Below are 19909 nucleotides of genomic sequence, written 5' to 3'. Positions count from 1 at the left end.
GCAGATCAGTTGCCGGCTTCTGGACGGCCGCTCACTGCGGCTGCTGGCCGCTGGCTACATATGGTAGCCTATGCCAACCCACTGCCACAGGGGCTACAGCCTACGCCGTCGCCAGCGACTCACAGCAGCCCAGCTCCAGGTTGAGCTGTTGTTCAGCATCTTAGCTATGGAGGGCAGTGTCACTGGCCCTCATATGTGGGATCCGAACCGGGGCCCTCTGGCGTCCCAAGCCAGTTCTTAACCATCGCGCCACTCGGCCGGCCCTGTTAGCTATATTTTTAATAAAAACCTTTAAAACAACAACAACAAGAAAAAGATCAGAGGGAAAATCAAATAAAGAACAAAAACAATCGAGTATCAATGAAACCAAGAGCTGGTTCTTTGAGAAAACCAATTAAACTGATGAACTTCCAGGCACACTGATCAGGAAATAAGACAGAAGACACAAATTATTTATATTACTACAGACTCTATTGAATATAAGAGTAACACAGCAACATTATGAACAACTTTCTGCCAACAGATGAAAAGAAGAAATTCCTTGAATATAAAAAGGCTACTCAAGTTTACTAGGCTGCAAAGGTTCATAGCTGCACGTTCTCCAGAGAATTGTTCTTGGCAGAATGGGACCTAGCTACCTGGAGATTTTGTGCCCCTCCAGGGGGCAACCTACAAATAATAACCAATTGATACATGGGTTAGAAAAATCAATCCACCCAACCTCACTCTTACCTCACTAGGAGCGATTCTGTGGTGCAATTCCCGTTCTTGAGGTCCCGGTGGGACCAGGCTGAAACTAGGCTGAAGCTTACATCCTTAGCTTCATCCTTATTCCGTTTTCTTCCCCTGCCTTATCCTGCTTCCTAGAGTTCTCCTTCAATAAATTATTTGCTCAAGGTTCCCTGTTTTAGGCTCAGCTTATCGGCAACCTGACCTAAGACAGGGCACAAGATGGAGGCTGGAAGGCACACGATGAGAGAAGGGACTTGCTTCTTCCTCTTACCTTGCTGTTCCTGTCTGCATCTCCTTCACAATAACACCTTATTTTATGTTATGGATTAAACTGTATCCTCCCCCCTCTGTCCGCCCCCCACACACACACACACACAAAAGATGGTAAAGTTCTAACCCGCAGTACCTGTGAATGTGAACTTATTTGAAAATAAGGTCTTTGCAGATGATCAAGTTAAGATGAGGTGAACCTTAACCCAGTCTGACTGTTGTCCTTATAACAAGGGGAAATGTGGAGGCAGAGACAGACACGCACAGAGGGAGTATGATGTGAAGACACAGGGGGAACACCATCTATGAACCAAGGAGAGGAACCCCTGAGGCTACAGAACTAGGAGAGAGGCTCAGAGTAGACTCTCCCTTGTATCCCGCAGAGGGAACCAACCCCACCTACACTTTGATTTCAGACACCTACCCTCCAGAACTGAGAGTGCATTTCTGTTGCTCTAAGCCACCTAGTTCGTGGTACTTTGTTATGGCAGCCCAGGACGCTAATCCGACCTGCTAGTGGCAGTTGGTTCCAGTCTCCAGGTTTTTTTTGCAGCACTCCCAGAATCAACCCTGTTCAACATCTTGGGGGGATCCGCATTGGCTGGGCAGCAGCCCCATCTCCACAGTTACATCAGGGCCCTCTGATCCGCTTCTAGGTTCTGTTAGCCCTGACTTCCTTTGGTCCTCAGTCACTAGGGATGGGAGCGGCTTCCTGAAGTTACTGTTGTACTTGTGTTCCCTTTCTGCTTTTTCAGTTTCCAGACATCCATTTAACCAGTTTTTTATATTTAATTCACTCGGTGGAAATACGACATAGCTAGCAGAGTTTCTTTACCTCTGATAAGACCCCTGAGTGATCACCAGTTCATTCTGAGTAAAAGCCAAAGTCCACGACATAACTTATGCGATTGTGTGCTCTCCGGGCCCCTGGCTCCTTCTCTGCCCTCATTTCCTGCCATTTCCTCTGTCACCCACTCTGCTCTAGCCACACTGGTCTCTTTGCTAATCCTTAAACATACCAAGCATGCTCGCTTCTCGGCCTTTGACTTACTGTTGCCTGTGCTCGCAGACATCTGCATGCACATGGATTGCTGCTTCAAGTTTTGGCGCAAATCTCCATGCCCTGGTCTCTGCCCATACCGCTGCAGACACCTTTCCTGACATTGTATAGTCACGGGACACATGACGACCTTTCAGTTAAATGGCAGACCACATATATAAAGGTGGTCCCATAAGATTATAATGGAGCTGAAAAGTTCCTAATGCCTTGTGACATCACAGCCATAACAATGTCATAACATCCTGCATAGTGCAAGGCATTACTCATGTGTTTGTGGTGACGCTGGTATAAACAAACCCACCACGCTGCCAGTCATAAAAAACCACAGCACACGCAATTATGTCCAGTCCATAATGCTTGATAATGATAGTAAACGGCTGTTACGTTTATGTATTTATTATACTATATATTGTAACGTTAGCATGTACTCTATTTATAAAAGTTTATGGTAAAACAGTACACTGTTATTACCCCAGCAGCAGTCTCCTACAACTCGAGCTTACCGTGCCCGTTGATCGCATCATTTTCTCTAGGACTTGACTTAATCTCGTGTTGTTTTGTACAGTAACATGCTGTACAGGCTTGTAGCCTAGGAGCAATAGGCTAGACCATACAGCCTAGGTGTGTGGTAGGCTGTCCCATCTAGGTCTGTGTTATGTGCCCTCTATGATGTCTGCACGACACATTGCTCACCCCAAGGTATCCCCAGTGTTAAGCGGTGCATAACTGTATATAAATTACCTCCTAACTCCCTGCACTCTTTCCACATGACCCCTTTCTCTATAGCATCCACCACCTTCTGGCAGGTTGTTATCTGTCTTCCCCAGTAAAGCGTGAGCTCCATGAGACAAATTTTGTTCACTGCATGTCCCCAGTGCCCAGAGCAGGGTCTGGCACACAGCAGGTGCCAAATTTTGAAAGAAAAATGGAACAACTAAAGAAACCCTTCCTGGCAGCACTACCATTGTGTCAGTGTACTTGAGCTATAACCAGTATTTAATTTTTAAAAGCTGTGTATTTATTCTTTGGCTTTGTTGGCTGCCCTTCCAGTAAAATCCCACTTTAAGCAATGTCTTCTGAAATTCTTCAGTGATAATGCACTTTAAGATTTGTCTTCCCTTCTGTTTAACAATTAAAATTTTTTATAATGTAAATATTTCCTCCACTTCAAGCCTTTAAAAAGTATGAAGTCAAACAAGATAGGCCAGTCAGCGGCATTTATTGAGAGGCTGGCACTGTATGATGAAACTGAACTAGACTCTTTGCTGAGGCGACCAAAGAAAGGAACGTAATTCCTGTCCCCAGGGAGCTTACCGTCTCATGGCTATTCAACTCCCACGTATGAAAAACATCTCCGAGTTTTCAACAATGCACAAATGAAAACAGAAAATATAGTACATAAGTGCTGGTTAGATGAGACACAATGGCTGAAGGGTCGTTCGAACTAGAATAATTCCTATAGGTTGAGTGAAAAGCCAGAATTTAAAGATGGATAAGGATTAAGTTCAGAAAGAAGAAAGGGTACTTGCAAAAGGAAATGACAAATACATGAGCATAACTTCATTAGTTACCTGGAGTCCATAAACTACACTACGAATTGGGCCTTTCTTAGTTACCTACTTTTTTCCATGCTTTCCCTTTAATGTATCGTATTCTATTCTGAATTCACATGCTTCTGTACTTTACACGGCAGGATGGAATCACTTCATAAACTCCTTTGGACTCACCCTTCAGGTCTCAGCTGAAATGTCACTTTCACAGAGAGGCTTTCTCCAGTCACTAAATCTGAAATAGTGTACCCTGTTATTGTCCTTCTTGGCATTTCTTTGATAGCCCTGCCTCTGTCTTCCTTACTAGATTAATTACCTAAAGGCAGGGTGTTTGTATTGTTTTCCATCACTGTATGCATATTGCTTAATGGTGCCTGGCGCTTAATATATAGTTGTTGAAATGGAATGAAATAGTGCCTATTTCTGTGAAGGCCATAAATCCATATATAAAACTGATTGCAATATCTAAAAGAATTTTATTTTAAACATTTACTAAATTTAAGTTGTGTTAACTTCTGATACATAGGAATGTGTATTGACATCACTATACATATATATAGAGAGAGATAGATAGATATAGATATGTACATACATAACTCATATATATGGTAATATTTGGAGTTTTACCTATTTAATTTCAACTGTGTCAAGTACGTCATCTTTTACAATAAACCTAAATTCTTCGTAACAATCTTTAACGCACCTGAGGTAATCCTGGATAGGACTGGGGTGTGGGGGTGGGATGGTCTGAGTTGCCCCCAGCCTATAACAGGGTGCCTTGGTGCAAACTGAAAAAAGGAGCCACCTTGTCTGGGTAGACACGGCCATGCACCAATACACTTCGCTGGGTGAGTAAAGCACGGGCAGGATTCCAGCTCCCCATCGGCTGCCTCCGCCAGGTGCTCTTCCTCAGGGCACCACCTCCATGTAGATGGCAGTCCTGGAGGGGGCTACTCAGCGCTGGTGCGAGCAGAAGATGGTGACCTGGTCACCCTCGTGCAGCTCCATTCCTTGCTTAAAAACAAAAACAAACAAACAAACAAACAACACAATTTAATTTGTCCGGATGAGTTTGGTTGGGTGGGGATCCCTTCTTCTCCTTCTCATCACTTCTGATGATTTAGCTGAAGAGGGAGGTCTTCCTGATGAAAGAAGAGCATTTTTCATGTTCAAGTGTGCAGATGGCTGTGCAGCCTCTAGGTGGGCTTTCAAAGTTTCCTCTTAGGAAATAACCTGATGTTGATTCTTGATTCCTGGAAAATTATGCTGTCCGTCTGACTGTAGGTGAGCTTAGCAATTTCCTTCTGCAAAAAAAAAAAAATGAATACCAGTTAGTTCACTTGTACAGCACTCTGCTTCGTGACTGGAAATTCTATCAGTGGCGCTGAGGATAAGTTCAGCTCTCTCGTCAGTGACCCTAATTATTGACTGTCATGACTAACAACAGATGGGGTCAATTCTAGCTCCCACGTATCAAGAAAGAACAAGTTTGTCTCATTTCCATAATCCTTTATAAATTCTCTATATCTTGAAACTTAGGGTCATAGGTTATAACGGCTGCATAATTTTTTGAAACCAAAATTAATTTACATTTACGATGTCCTTAGTCTTAACGCACAACCATAAGAGAGGCCTGTTTCAAACTACTAAGATGAATTCATCACTGAAATATAATTTTTAAAGGATTTTTATTTTGGAAAAAGAACATAAAACTTGTATTTGGGAATAAAGCCTTGGATGGTGGAAAACAACCTAGATTGGGTCCCTGCATCCTGGTTTCTGAACTACCTAATTAGATGAGATTGTGTAAAACTGATTTAATCTTGATGCAGTTCATCTTCAGATCTGTTTACTAAATGAGAGATTAAAGTCTTCAAGTCCTTATAACTCTATTATTTATTTTACATTAAAAGTGCTCAAAGCAAGAAGAATGTCAGACAAAACATCTGTGAGTCAGAAGAGGCATTTGTGATCACATGTATACAGAAATCATGGATATACAACAGCCCCTGGGAGAAATGGTACGTTTGTTACAGGGACCCTACAATGAGCTAAGGAATGGGCCAAATATTCCAGCATATTCTTCTGGTTATTCTCATCGGTCACCTTTTTGGGGAAAAACCGAACTCCACTTGTAAATCCGGGCCCTGTAAATGAATGGGGTAGAAGCCTTACCTCGCCACTGCGCCCACTTGAACAGTAATTAGTTCCGTCAGCTATCCATCTCCACCATCACCAACTTTCACGTTAGCTTGGCAAAATCCATGTCCCAGAAGTAAAGCTAATCCAAATATGGCGAACATTTCTCCTTTGCCAAAATGGGAAAACTGCCTTATCTCCTCTTCAAAATCCATCCACCGGAAAATCAGCCCCCCTGTTAAATAGTCAAGTGGGAAGAAAGCACATTGTGTGTGCAATCCCTTAGAGGTCTGTCCTGATGCCAAATTGCAGGGATCCCGTAAACGTCAAGTGACCATTCTTGACAACGAACAGATAGATCTTTTGAGAAACACTTTCTTTGGGCAGACTTTGTCTAACTGAGGGAAAGTTTAATTTATTTAGGCACACAGGATATATAGGGCATCCCGCTTCGGGACGCTCGCAAAACTGCTATGAATTCTTTCTCCAGAAGTAATGCCTCTGGATTTACACCCCCGGGGAAATCTCCCCAGGATTTTTTTTTTCTTTTCTTGATTTAAATTGAACGCTGATTCCGCGGCCTCTCTTCTACCTGGCCGGGGAACCTACGCTCCTCCGTTCGGGGGAGGAGCCAGCAGGGCCCCGCCGAGCTCCAGGGCACAGGTGGGGCCCTGGAAGGGGGCGTCGGAGGCCAGCCGGCTGAGGCGGGGGCAATGCCTCCGGGAGGCAGGCTCGGCCCCCGACACCCCACCCCACGCCACGCGCACGCGCTCGGGCCGTTTCAGTGGCGCACAGGACCTGCGGCAAGGATGGGTAGGGAGGGTACCTCTTCTCGAAACCGTCTTCAAACCATCGCAACGTGCTCAGCAGCTCGCAGCATCTGGGTTGTACCCTCGCCTCTAAACCAGACCCCCAGGAAGATCTCTAGCGACTCGAGCTTCACACTGAACATCATCGGGGAACCGGGGGGAGTCCGTGCGGGCCAGGAGAGGGAAGGAGGCCAAAAAAGGCTCCCTCCCGCCAACTCCAGCCCACTCGGTTCATCCTCCCCCGGGGCGAGGGGCGGGCCGGGGCCGGGAGGCCCTGCAAGGGGCCCCTCCCTTCTCACCTCCCGCGGCCCACTCTTACTCACTTTCTCTCGGAGCCTCAGCGCGACCGCCTTTGGCCCGGGGTCGTGCGGAGGGGCCGCGAGCAGGAGAAAGGAACCCGCGCGGACTCGGGGCCGCGACCTCGCGCCAGGTCGGCGGGCCGGAGGGCCAGGATCGCGGACGCCCCCCCTCTCCCCGGGCGCCCCCGCAAGGCGGGCGCGCTGGAGGCCGGGCTCCGGGGGGGACTCACCCGGGCCCCCCACCTCCGCCCGCCGCCGAGGCCCACGGCCCCTCCCTGCTCATCCCCAAGGCCGAGGCCCCGGGGGACGCGCTCGCGCCGGGGCCGCCCCCTCCCCTCCCCCCAGCCCGGGCGGGGGCGCAGGAGAAGCGGTGACGTCAAGGGGCGCGCGGTGGCGGCACCTCCCCGCGCGCTAGTTAAAAAGAAGAAGAAAAGAGGGAACGAAACATGAGAGGCTGTGTGAGAAGCTGCAGCCGCCGGCAGAGGAGACCTCAGCATCATCCGGAGCCCAGCGCTCGCCCTGCCTTCGCCTGCCCCGCCGCCGCCGCCGCCGCCGGTGCCGTGCCTGCTACTGTCTCACCTAAACTCTCGTTACACGGACAAGTGAACCTCTGTGGCCGTCTTCTCCTCCTCTTCCTCCTCCTCTTCCAACTCCTCCTCCTCCCACTTCCCAGCCGCAGCAGAAAGCCCCTAACCCAACTGACACTGGCACGGCTACAAACGGTGTCATCCGCACAACTTTTCTCTCGCTCCTCGGGCTCCCCTAAGGCACTGGACCCATCGCCTCGTCTTTTATTTTTTTGCAAAGTTGCATCGCTCTACATATTTTCGCCCCCGCCACCTCCCTGCCTTTCGAGTGTCCAGCCGCCCCGCAGCCTCCTCCTGGAGCTGCGTCCTAGTGCCCCTGCTGGGCAGTGGCGTTCCCCCGCAAGCCGCCCGCGCCCAGCCCTGGCCGCTCGGGGCAGACGATGCTGAAGATGCTCTCATTTAAGCTGCTGTTGCTGGCCGTGGCTCTGGGCTTCTTTGAAGGAGATGCTAAGTTTGGGGAAAGAAGCGACGGGAACGGAGCGAGGAGGAGAAGGTGCCTGAATGGGAACCCCCCGAAGCGCCTGAAAAGGAGAGACAGGCGGATGATGTCCCAGCTGGAGCTGCTGAGCGGGGGAGAGATGCTGTGCGGCGGCTTCTACCCGCGGCTGTCCTGCTGCCTGCGGAGTGACAGCCCGGGGCTGGGGCGCCTGGATCACAAGGTAGGCGCTCACCCGCCTCGCCCATGCGAGATTGGCTGGGTGGGGTTCCCTGTGGCTCCGGCAACGTTGGTGTCTGTGAGAAGGGCGAAACGTGTTCGGGCAGTTCATTTTAATAACTTTTCTAAAGCACGAGCCCGATTCCGTTGTGTGTTCCTCCGGGGTGCGCAGACACCTCTCCCGCCCCCAAGAGTCCACGGTCGGGATGCTGTTGCAAAACTGCCTGTCTCAGAAAAGACAAGCTTCTGTGGTACTCGCATTCAGGGATGGGTAAATATTTTAAAAGAATCGCGATTAACAGTGTGTTTTGGATCGAATCGGGCATTGGCTGCGGTGCAACTGTAAATTAAGGTGGCTGTGGTTTCCGGTTTATTTTTCTAGGGTGAAAAGATTTGTGCTGCTTTCTCCACGTGCTCGGTTAGGCAGAGGAGTGAATCGTAAAGGATATTGAAGCATGGTTGGTTTATGATCCTCAGCCCCGTCAGAGGGGGTTGTCCAACGTTACAATCGTTGAACAGCGAAAAGGGAACTCCTGGTACTCGAGTTGAGAACACGAAACACTGGCGAAAGATTTTGCTGGGCGTATTTATCACATGAAAAGGAGACGATTCTCTGTCTCCGTTTGTCATGTTATAAATTCAGGCTTTCAATGGTATTTAGTTGTCTAGGAAGATCTCCTCCAGAAACTTTTTCAGGAGTAAGGGCCTTTACATGTTCCTTGAGTTAACAAGTTTAAACAAATACGAAAACAGTGTTGGTTGTGTGAAAAGACATGCTTATTTTTGAGTTTGCGACATCGTTCTTGCCATGGGATGCAGTAATGTGTGCTGTTTACTGTACTCCAAAGAAAGACTGGGGGATCCCATCATTAACAACCACTGCACGTGAAATAAACAATCAGGTGTCTTTGCTCCCCCTCCCCTTTCCCCATTTTAGGTTTAATTAAGAATTCCTCTGTTACAACACAGCAATTGTCAAGGTCTGAGAGACTCTTGGAAAACTTGTGCTTCAGTCTTGCTGGCCCAGGCATAATAAAAAAAAAATACCCAGGCTGAATCTAATTTTTATGCTCAGTTCACGGTAGATTTCACTCTATTCTCATGTAAACAGCTCCTACGAATCAACATATGTGTCTGGGTGGTATCTCTCACTTTGTTTTGTAACAAAAAGCCATATTGCATCATTTAATTTGCTCAAGTCATGCAAATAGGAAAAAATCAATAGGACAAAAAGGGGTCGACTTATCCTCCTCCCCACTAAACTGCTGCCCACACACAGAGTCCTGTTGCTTATGGCAAAAGAATAACAACAACACCATTGTGTTTGTTAGTTGGTTCACTAATGGGTGAAACTAGAGAACATCATTCTCTTTCAGTCCCCAGCTCTGTCCAAATGTTCATGCCTTTTGAGGGAGCATTTGTCCAACTCCCTCTATTCCCCAATGAGTGAGAACTGTCTTACTGCAGGTTTTCAGCTGCAACTCTCTCTTTATTCTTACCATATGCAGCAGTAGTCTGAGATTCGGGGAGCAGATATTCCAGCATTTTATTCAAAACAATGTCATTAAGCTCCTGTGTTGTAATTGAATTAAGTTACAGAAGAGCTACATTCACATCATCTGCAGGGTTTTACCAGGAGCCCAAAAGAACCAGGAACTTCAGAGGGAGGGTTAGAAATATATGCCATTAAATCTCTCTGTGTGCAGTGTACCCTGAGTGCACACACAACCCTGATCTGCAGACCCCTGAAAGACTAAACTCTTCCAGGAACACGAGGAATGAAAACTTAGTTCTTAACTAAATATAGTGGAGGATGAGGAGGGGGGTGGTGACTGAGGGGAGTTATAACCCTAAAGAGAAGTTACATATAAAAAAAATTTTTTTTAAAGAAATCATTCTTTAGGAAGCAATCTGCCACGTTAGCTATCCACATTCCTTTCTGTTTTATGTGTTTCCAATCTCCCAACAAACCCCTAACTCGTTTGGGAAATGTCTCTGAATTAAATTTGGTACATTAGACTTTGCTGGTTTCATTACAAATGGTTTATAAACCAACAATACTCAAATTGTTCAAATCAGAGATGGATATAGCTATGTCTATGCATTCTTGACCTATGTTAGCTCTCAGGTTTTAATAGTTTTTAAAACATGTTATTTTATAATAAACTTCAGTGTTTCCCTTCTTCCCCTAAGCCTTCCTGGTTTATAATATATGTTAGGATCTTATTTCATAATGTGTGTACAGGAGAGTGATGGCTATTTGAAAGGGCCCTTTTTTATTTATGAAAAAAAAAATTTCCCCCCCAGAAAGATTTCTGCAACTTTTCAAGAAACTACAGGAGTACCTTTTCCTATGGGAAGAAACTTCATAGACAAATAATAGATAGTAGCAAACTAGGTAGGAATATTGAGCATAGTCAGCTGTGCAAATAAATCCAGTTTCCAGACTAATACAGTTTCTTTAATGTAATGAACTAGCATTGAGTTCAGTTCTTTAGACATGGTATTATGCTTTGATAGTCTAATTTTTTGGGTATATTTTAATAGTTTTGTGTGTGTTGTAGCAAGGTGGCTGATTACCATTCTTAATAAGTATTGCCAAAATTTAGGAAGTTGTATTGTCTTAGCAATATTTTCGCAGCTCCTAAATACAACATGCTAAGAGGATCTAATTCCCATTAGCCAAATTGAATCCACAGCCAACTGAAATAGCCCCGTTTCTAAAACTTAACTTGCAGCCACAGAGGCATAGAAGCTCTCTCTACCTTGGGTGGCTTCACGGCCAAAGCTGTCAAGGAATGGGTGAGAAGTAATTGTTTTCAAGTGTGCCCTTTCACAATCATTTGTTTGCTCTGGCTCTTTCAGGGACAAAGGCTATTGTTGAACACATCCAACTAAACAAATAACTCATCCTGGGGTCCCTTTAACAGCTGCCTTCGTACAATGATCTATTTACATATTAGCCTAAAATTGAAACTGAACTCTTTAATGACATAATCCAGCACTATAGTCCTGAGACGCATGTGTTCTACCCAACAGCTGAAGAACCTTGTAGGCATATGATTTTTAGAAATAACTTTTTTGTGGACCAAGTGATCTTAAGGCGGCATCTTAATATACTGTCATGTATTTTTTCCTTTTGTCCGCTCCTTGGACATGTGGGTGACTTTTTATCCTCTTTGTTTAGTTACTTGATAAATAAAGAGAAATACAGAAGGTCTCTGTCACCCATTTTACTATTCGTTGATAAGTGATGGTTGTAGGCCACGCTTCTCTGTGTATCCCAGGATTTATCTTACCGTTCTCCTATGGATTTCATTTTCATGTGGCTAAAGATTAAAGGATGACCTGCCAGATGTTATAAATTAGTCAGCAACAGCCACAATCATTACTAGGCACGCTGTAATAATGTTTCGAAGTTTTACATGATTTCCAAAGTATATTTAAACGACTATAATTTGATGGTTTCATATATGGCTTTTAAAAATCGCAACAGGAAATTAGCCTAAATTTCTTCTTAAGATTGATGACATTGTCAGACATAAAGTTAGGGACCTATATAGACACAGACACTCAAGCCGAAAAGAAGAAAAAAAAAATACCCTACACACACCAGTTGCATCTGTCTAAAAACACTGTTGCAGCTTGGACTGAGTTTAATTGACTTCAGTAAGACTATTGGTTCATTGAAACCAAAGCCAGAATGATGGCTCTATCTATCTTCAAATAGGTATTTACACTGCAGACCTCACACAGAGCAAAATGTTACCATCCTGCTGGGCCGGAACAGCATGAAACTTTACAAAGAATAATATTATACTTGATTTCAGATAATTTATTGAATCCTATTTCTGAAACTTTTGATGAGAGATCTTGTGGCCAGGACACATTCCAAAAATTGTAAAAGACAAAATTCTTTAGGCACTAAAATCAAGCTCTTCCTGGATAGCAGCTGGGAGAGTATATGGGGATCATTTTGTTTCAGCTATAAAAAATGGAAGCATGCATATTCTCCATAAAACCAAAGGTAATTACATTCCAGTTTTTCAGCCAGCAAAAGAGGTGGTTTCAGCATCCTGCAGTTGTTTTGTTCTTACAGGACTGCTGTATGATAAACAAACAGGACAAAGTTGAACAGTATTAATATTGAATAGATCTGGTGAGGTCTGCCAGAGTATAACAATAAAAGACATTTAAAACATTCTTGGAATGCAAATTCTAAGTGTCTGGTGTATGTTTCCTTTTAGAAATCTTTAACCATTTAAGCAATCATCATTTAAATAAATTGATAAAAATTAAAATGTAAACATAATGGTGATTCATGACTTTTCTGAATATTGTAGATAGTTACAACATATTTTTTTCTGAAATAGGGTAATTTCTGTTGGACTTTTAATTACTGCATGCTAAAATTTCAGCATGCTTGTATTCAAAGATTTTTTTTAGTTCCTTAGCTCTTTCAGATCCAAATTTTGTGATCACCTAGAATATCTTTATCCTATAAAGATACAAAGTTCTATAAAAACAGAGCCATACAATTGACTCAAATTAGAATCTCAACCTTTGAATGAAATATTTGCTTTAAAAAATGACCTAGCATTTAAAACATTAATTTTAGTCCATAATTCTAAAGAAATAAATAATTAAGTATAAACACAGTTACATAAACTGAGAAAAGGTATATTATGGTGTTTCTAATATGAAAAATCAATTATCGATTTAGACAGCATTGCACTTCACATCTCAAATATTGTGCAGATATTGTTCTTCTAGATTTATTAGAGGGATTCCCGAAGTCAATTTTTAAAAAATTAGTATTAGATACTGAGACCTAATTTTGTCTACAAATTTCTAACCTCAATGAATCAATGACTCCTAAATTGGTCTTATTGAAGTAAAAGACATACTACTATATAAATAAGGATAAAAGTATGTTTTTTCCATTTAAACTTACTAAATACTATACAAAAGCACTTTTATTAGACTCTTGTGTTTATTCATGCATATAACATACCTGAGGAGCTAGTTAGGAACTTTTTCCTGGCTAAGATATAATGAATAATAAAAAATGGTCTTAAACCTGTTTGATTCAACTTCAGGTATTACTTTATAGAACATTAAAAGGAGACAGTTCCCTCACAGCAAACCTTCCTTATGCAATCTATAGATTGAAAATTAGTTGAACTTAGAAAAATGTAATTCAAGTAACATCTTTGCGAATATCCATTAGGAATTTCAAGAGTGAAATGGATTTTTACCTAAGACACAAGTAAGCCGTGTTTTAAAAAAGTCCTGCTTTACATACAGTTGGATACAGGTATTAGGAATTTTAAAGTTAAGTATCAGTCAGTATGCACATTGAGGCAGAGTAAAGTGATAGAGGGTGAAAGGGACTAAATATAATTGTCATTTAATTTCTCACACCTGAAAAACAAATAAACAGACTGCAATTCGAGAGTAAGAAGCATTTTTGTGTTATCCCCCTACCCTTTGCTCTCCCATCTCAACTCAAGAGACGACATGTGTCCTTATAAAGGCATTCTCTACTGTGACATGGTAATTCTTTTCAGACAAACTGCCTTGGCTAAATTATACTTTTCTACTTACATGATTACAAAAAAAAAAAGTAACTAAATCTAATGTCACATAACTAAAAAGAAGTTTGTTTCTGATTTATGGCTTTCAGATATTTTCTGTTACCAACAACACCGAATGTGGGAAGTTACTGGAGGAGATCCAATGTGCGCTTTGCTCTCCACACTCTCAGAGCCTGTTCCGCTCACCTGAGAGGGAGGCCTTGGAAACAGACCTGGCGCTTCCCCTGCTCTGCAAAGATTATTGCAAAGAATTCTTTTATACTTGCCGAGGCCATATTCCAGGTAAAAAAAAAAAAAAGCATTAATTAAATAAACTACTGGGGGATGATATCCTTACAAGATACCTGTTCTTAAACTCTTGCATACAAGAATGTAAAATTTATCTCATCTTTCAAAATACCTATTTTTACCTCATAATTAACCTTCTCAACTTGGAAATCTTTTATTGCTGCTCAGAGGGATTACTGTCATTTCAGTCTACAAGCAGTCTGTGGGTTTTGTTGAAATGTTTTACATTTCTTGTTAAATTGATAATACAGTTGGTAATCTTTACACACGCTGGATTGGCAGTACGAATTTCTTGTTGGTGTCTTCTTTACTCATCAATGTCACTATCAAGACAGGCTCCTCTTCTACATAACTGACACATACGTCCAGACTGTCCACTGACTTTTAAGGTATTTCCTTAAATAAAATATGATTCAAAATCCAAAAACATAAACACCTTACAAAGCATTTTCACATATAATGACAAATTTGCTACTCAAAAACCCTGGGAGGTAGGTAGGAAAGGTGGAGTCATAGCCGTTTGACAGATGAGGAAAACTGAGCTCCGGGAGTGTTGAATGGCTTAACCAAAGTTGCACAGTGAGAAAGTGATAGCATAGGTGTAGGAGTTCTTATGCTTACAGTCTCCCAAACATACCTGGTCACTATCATATTTTGGACCCTAATAAACAGATAGATTCTTGGGCATTGATTAATGTTACCATCAAAAGTTTGTAAACTTTGGTTGTTGGTTTAGTTGGAAGAATCAACACAGAGGTAGAAAAGAATTTAACGAGACAGATTCTGTTTAGTTAGGCAAAGTCACACACAAACAAATCTACTGAAGCTAACAGTTTATAACACTAAATGGCACTGAAGGAAAAGACAAGCTCTAGAATGCACTTGGAGAATTTTTTTTAAGTGCTATGCACATTTCACTTTTTTTCTCTGACCCAGAAAAGTGTAGATTTTTGTATTTTTTCATAGAGCTCTCTTAATAACCTAAGAAAACATTTTGACTAGGGTTGCTTGCTTCCTTTGGTGTGCCATAACATGTATCTAAACCCATTCAATGTGAAAATATTATTATTGTCTTTATAAACGACAGCCATGTTTCTAAGGCTTTCCTTAAGCCAGCTGTTTTCTTCCTTTTTATCACATTCCCCAAAGCAAAGTAGAATAGGTCACGGTTGCCTAGATGGCCTGTCGAGAAGCGATAACAGATTAGGTCCCAGAAAGGTTTGCTGAAAATTTCAAGTCTTGAAGGTTTGTCTTTACCACTGTGAGCTGAAAGTGATACCAACACTTCACATTTTCATCTACCTCTATCTCCTTGAGATAAAGCCAACCATGTTGGATTTGGGGACTCATCTGTGGGGGTCCTTCCTCTATCTGAAGTTATTTTAGCTTGCAAAGCAAACAACCAAAAGCAATATCCACTGTAAGAGAGAGAGCACAGCAAACAGCTCAGGAGCCAGAAGTGCAAGCACCTCACTCCCCAGATCAACATATGTGGTGACGAATGACAAATTTATTTTTCTACAGAGTTTGTATATATGTAAAACTGCTGAAGTGCATCAAGATGTCAAGTGCTTTTGGTGGCCACCCAGGCTGCCCTGAAAGATAACCAGATGAAAGCTCCACTCTAGTGGTGGATGGAGCAGCAAGGGTGCTTTCCGAGGACAGGCTAGCTTGCCTCAGCAACAACCAGAGGGCGCTTCCTCTGTATCCATCAAATACTAATCATCTTTCTAAATACTGGTCCCCAAAGCAAGTTGTAATAACAGGCTCTTGGTGTTACTAATGTTGATCTATTTGCTAGCCAGGCTGATCCTTGGCACGTAGATTATCATTTCCTAAACTATGATGAATATGATGGTAATCCTTCCCTCAGTCCTTGCCCCCAACCCAGAAGGCTCTTTAGAATTCTAGAACACTCATTTTTCAGCAATTGCTCAAAAAGCAAACTTGTAATATTTTGCCCGTAAGTCCATTTAATGACATGGTTTACTTTTCTCTGAAGTTCAAAGTTGTTAAAAACATTTTTTTTTAAATCAGCTACTCTGTGATTCTTTTTTTTTAAATAAAGAAACTAGTCAATGTATTTTGACTGTCCTCATTAATAGCCTCATCTTTCTGCAAATCAGAAACATGCAGAAGAAGGTAGCCTGTACCCTAAGGGGTGTATTTTGCTAAGAGAAGGCAAATACTGAGAGGGGTTGAGAGAGAGAAAAAATAATTCTAGAGATATCTTCATTTCTTCCCCCATTGCCCAATACATAAAAAAATAAATAAATGTATAAATGATCTATCTCTTTGCTTCACCTTCATGGCTTTAAAGAAAGCATCAGTCACTTTAGCATACACATACGCCTGGAAAGATAGGTGCTTTCTAGAAACTTTAATTCAGAAATATTCATGGTCTGCTTATTTTCCCCAAAATGAAAAAAGTTAAACATCACTATAGTGAGGATACACTAGAGTTTTATTAATCATAATATTCTCCAGTTATGAATTTACTTTGGGGGGTAAATTCTTAAAACTTCTAAAAATAGCAAAATTTAAACACACATGTGCACACACATGAGCTCCTTTGTCAACACCACAGGTCTTTTCGTCCTCCTGAATTATGACGAATAGAGTTGATGCTTTGCTTTTCACTAAATGATGTCATAATTCGCTCTGTGGAAAGCATATAAAAGGGTATCTTTTGGCCTTGCTTCTTCCTTTACACTTGTTATCATAACGATTTTTATCATTCTTCAAGAGGCACGTGTAGATTATTGTAGTGTGAAATGTCTGTACACAATTAGTTCAGTTGGTTTAATCCCACTGCTAATGAGGCCAAGGTCAAGGATTTGATCCCACTGAGTTTCTCTAGTCCACAGCTACTCCTGACCCCATCAGATACCTTACACATGTGTCTTATTAGTCCCCAAAAAGGAATGGGTGGACACAGCGGACCCACTACCTCTACTAGAAAATGCTCTTGAGTTCAGGCCTTATTGACAGTGGGTTTGGTTTTGTTTTGCCATTTTTTCCTTATCGTAATGAACAGCACATGTACTGAGGCAAAATAACTTCTCTCTAGCATACATGCTGAGAGAAAAGCTAAAGCTTAGATTCCTCCACAGAGAATATTCATTTACATGTCAGTGTTTTATAGGGTACTTTGTGGTATAGTAGGACTGGGTCCCTGATCCAGGAGAATAGTTCCAGATCCAAGATATTTGATAAATTATCGGGAGTTTAAGTGCACGCGCACACACACACACACACACACACACACACACACACACACACACCTCTGCTGGAATAATCAGCGAACTTCCATCATGAGTAGACTTGGTCATATTATGATGATCCAGGGTGAGCTAAACACTCACTTTCAGTAAAATTCTCTACTGAAAGATATCATTTGGCAAATTACATCTTCCCTGACAATAAATGTCACTCCAATGCATGGAAGCCAGAACCTTTTTAGCTCTTCACAGAAAAATGTATCTCATTCATCACTATCCACAAAATCGGATCATTTAAGGCCAAGTATTAATAAAAGTATTAGATGTTTAAATTCAGCTATCATAATTGTAAGAAAAATGCCCATATTTTTATATAAAAGTATTCTTAGTTGGCTCCCTCCTTCACACTTAGATGATTCGGTTTGTTTAGTGTCCATAAACGGCTTGTGGTAACTCACTGTTAACGTTCTGCTTTTGTTTTGTTTTGTTTTGAGTTTGCTGAAAGAACATAGTACCTCTGCAGCTACAGTTTATGAATTTGCACTCATTAATCTTCAGATGTTCCATTTGAAAATGATTTCTTATTTCCTCAAGTTCGTCCCCAGCTAATAATTCCTTATAAAATGGAATCAGCCACCAGCATTGTTCACTAATTTCCCCTTAAGATGGTATTGGTTTGCAGACTGTAACACTGGAATACAAATATTTTTAACAAGTAAAATCAAAATTTCTTCTGCACCATGCTTTGAAAATTTTCTGTGACCCCACAGGCAAACATCACATTAACACAGAATTTCTCCTTCACACATTTGGTTATAAATATTGGCACGGAGATCCTTCCAGCTTGATGGCATATATCCTGGGGGTGCCAAAAAATGTATACACATGACTTGTGTTCATCTTTTGTTATCAGTATATATTGAGTATTACAATTTTAATACAATTTTTTCCTTTCTTAAAACATGTATATATATATATATATATATACACACACACACACACACACACACACANATATATATATATATATATATATATATATATATATATATATATATATATATATATATCCCAAAAGAAAGATCTAGCACAAAACTGTTTTAAAAGTTTGATTTAGCAGCTCAGTTTTTCTACTCTTCTTTTTGTCTCAAGTAGACTTGTTCGTAATACCACTAGGCTTCTTTCATCTGTATGCTCAGCCATCAAAGAACAAAGGAGAAAAGTTATCTTTTGCAAACAGTGAGTTGCTAAAGATGAGTAAATGCTGCTGTAGTTTTCATTCCTCTCCCCAACTTTTAATCCCTGAATTTTTTCAAAGAAAGATAACCTCCTTCCAGCTGCCTTGTCCCTCCCATGGACCACCCTTTCCAGCTGCCATGCCTCCTTTTTCTGCCCTTCCCCCCACTCCCAAGGACATCTGCTCTTACTTGTCTGGTTCCCAAAGATAAGATGTTTCCCAATAGCCTAGTCAGTTATTGGCCATGAGGAGTCTGCCTCGGAAATTTAGGGGTGATACATTTCACCCAAAGATCAAAATCTAAATCAAGTTTTAGCCATTTGGGATCTTCAGATTCCAAGATTAGTTTTAGGTTTGAGGTGACCTAGGTCAAGCTCATAGAAAATAAACTTTTAGTTTCTTTGACTAAAATATGCCTCACTTGGTTGTCCCCAAATTTTTATTCTTAGAAATCCTTGCAAACTTGAATGTTATATAACTCCTGAACTTCAGCTAAGTTACCAAGTGCCTTTATCACAAAATTGATGGGGGTACAATAATATCTAATTCGTTAGGTAAAAATCAAGACATTAAACATACTTAAAGGTATGAGACCAGAGGCAGAAATTTAGAACTTCATATAAAGTCAATTCTGATAGCAAGAAACTATTTTGTTAGCAAAAATCATCAGAATATGGAATTGAATCATTAATGGATATGCTCTCTCCCCAACCCCCCCCAAAAACCCTTCTTATTAACTCAAATTGTAAAAGTAATGTCAAAATTTTGTTTTGTCACTTAGTCCACTTCTTTCTCATTCAAATATAACAAATTTTATTTGATAAAAATTGTTAATATGTAAGAAAAGAAAAAATACCAGATCCCTTTAAGTAATCTATTTTGCAGTTTTGATTTGGCTCCTTAAATTTTTTTTTTTTTTTTAGTGAAGGGTAGTATGTCAGCTATTCTGCTTGAGAAGATTGAAAGGATATTTTAAGTATAATTTTTGTCTTACAAAATAATCATTATCTCCTGTAAGTGAGATGCCAGAAAAAGGCATCTACATATTTGAAAATGGTGTCTGTTAATAGCATCAGTTCATTCTTGATCATTTCACAGTGAATCAGTCATTTATTATATAATAAACTTGTTATAGTCATTGGATTTATTATTTAATCATATGTGTGACAATACAATAAGAATGTAAAATGGCCCAAACTGGCACTTAACGGTCTATTTCTTTCTTGACTCTAATATGTTCTTCTTAGGAAGTTATTGGTAGTGTAGGAGAAAAAATGCTGAATAATGAGCAGAGATGCTTGTGAGAGCAACATATGGTAACTGGAGAAGCTTGACAATAAGTCAATGCAATAACAAGATTATTGCTGGGTTTGTATAATGTGTATTTCATATGAGCCTTTTAAAATATCCAGTACAATATTATTTCACCTCTACTGCCATTCTTAAATTTTGGTTAAAAAAAAAA

At 41.3% G+C, this 19909-nt stretch overlaps 1 protein-coding gene and 1 long non-coding RNA gene across 6 annotated transcripts in view; one reads left to right on the top strand and one right to left on the bottom strand.

Moving 5' to 3' along the window:
• Window positions 1–4068: 4068 nt before the first annotated feature.
• On the bottom strand, window positions 4069–6972 carry LOC109393119 (uncharacterized). Of its 3 annotated transcripts, XR_002126183.1 has the most exons (4): window positions 6884–6965; window positions 6578–6695; window positions 5788–5986; window positions 4069–4916 (listed from the first exon to the last, which is right to left on the bottom strand). It is a non-coding gene; the product is annotated as an uncharacterized LOC109393119 (long non-coding RNA). The 3 variants fall into 3 exon arrangements; XR_002126182.1 differs by lacking the exon at window positions 6578–6695 and having other exon boundaries at window positions 6884–6972; XR_002126181.1 differs by lacking the exon at window positions 6884–6965 and having other exon boundaries at window positions 6578–6874.
• A 177-nt stretch (window positions 6973–7149) lies between these two features.
• HHIP (hedgehog interacting protein) overlaps window positions 7150–19909 on the top strand; it is a 92300-nt gene continuing 79540 nt past the window's right edge. For 2 of the 3 annotated variants that reach the window (XM_019662061.1, XM_019662059.1), the window contains exons 1-2: window positions 7814–8105; window positions 13788–13980. In XM_019662061.1, coding sequence (XP_019517606.1) covers window positions 7827–8105; window positions 13788–13980 — 472 coding nt within the window. In that variant the 5' untranslated portion in view covers window positions 7814–7826. Of the gene's footprint in view, window positions 8106–13787; window positions 13981–19909 lie in introns of all 3 variants that reach the window. The other variant, XM_019662058.1, reaches the window with a different exon arrangement.

This window comes from Hipposideros armiger, unplaced genomic scaffold, assembly GCF_001890085.2.
Source record: "Hipposideros armiger isolate ML-2016 unplaced genomic scaffold, ASM189008v1 scaffold_364, whole genome shotgun sequence".
Classification (NCBI taxonomy): Eukaryota; Metazoa; Chordata; class Mammalia; order Chiroptera; family Hipposideridae; genus Hipposideros; species Hipposideros armiger.
Note: the sequence above shows the minus strand (reverse complement) of the source record. Positions and strands in the feature narration are given on the sequence as shown.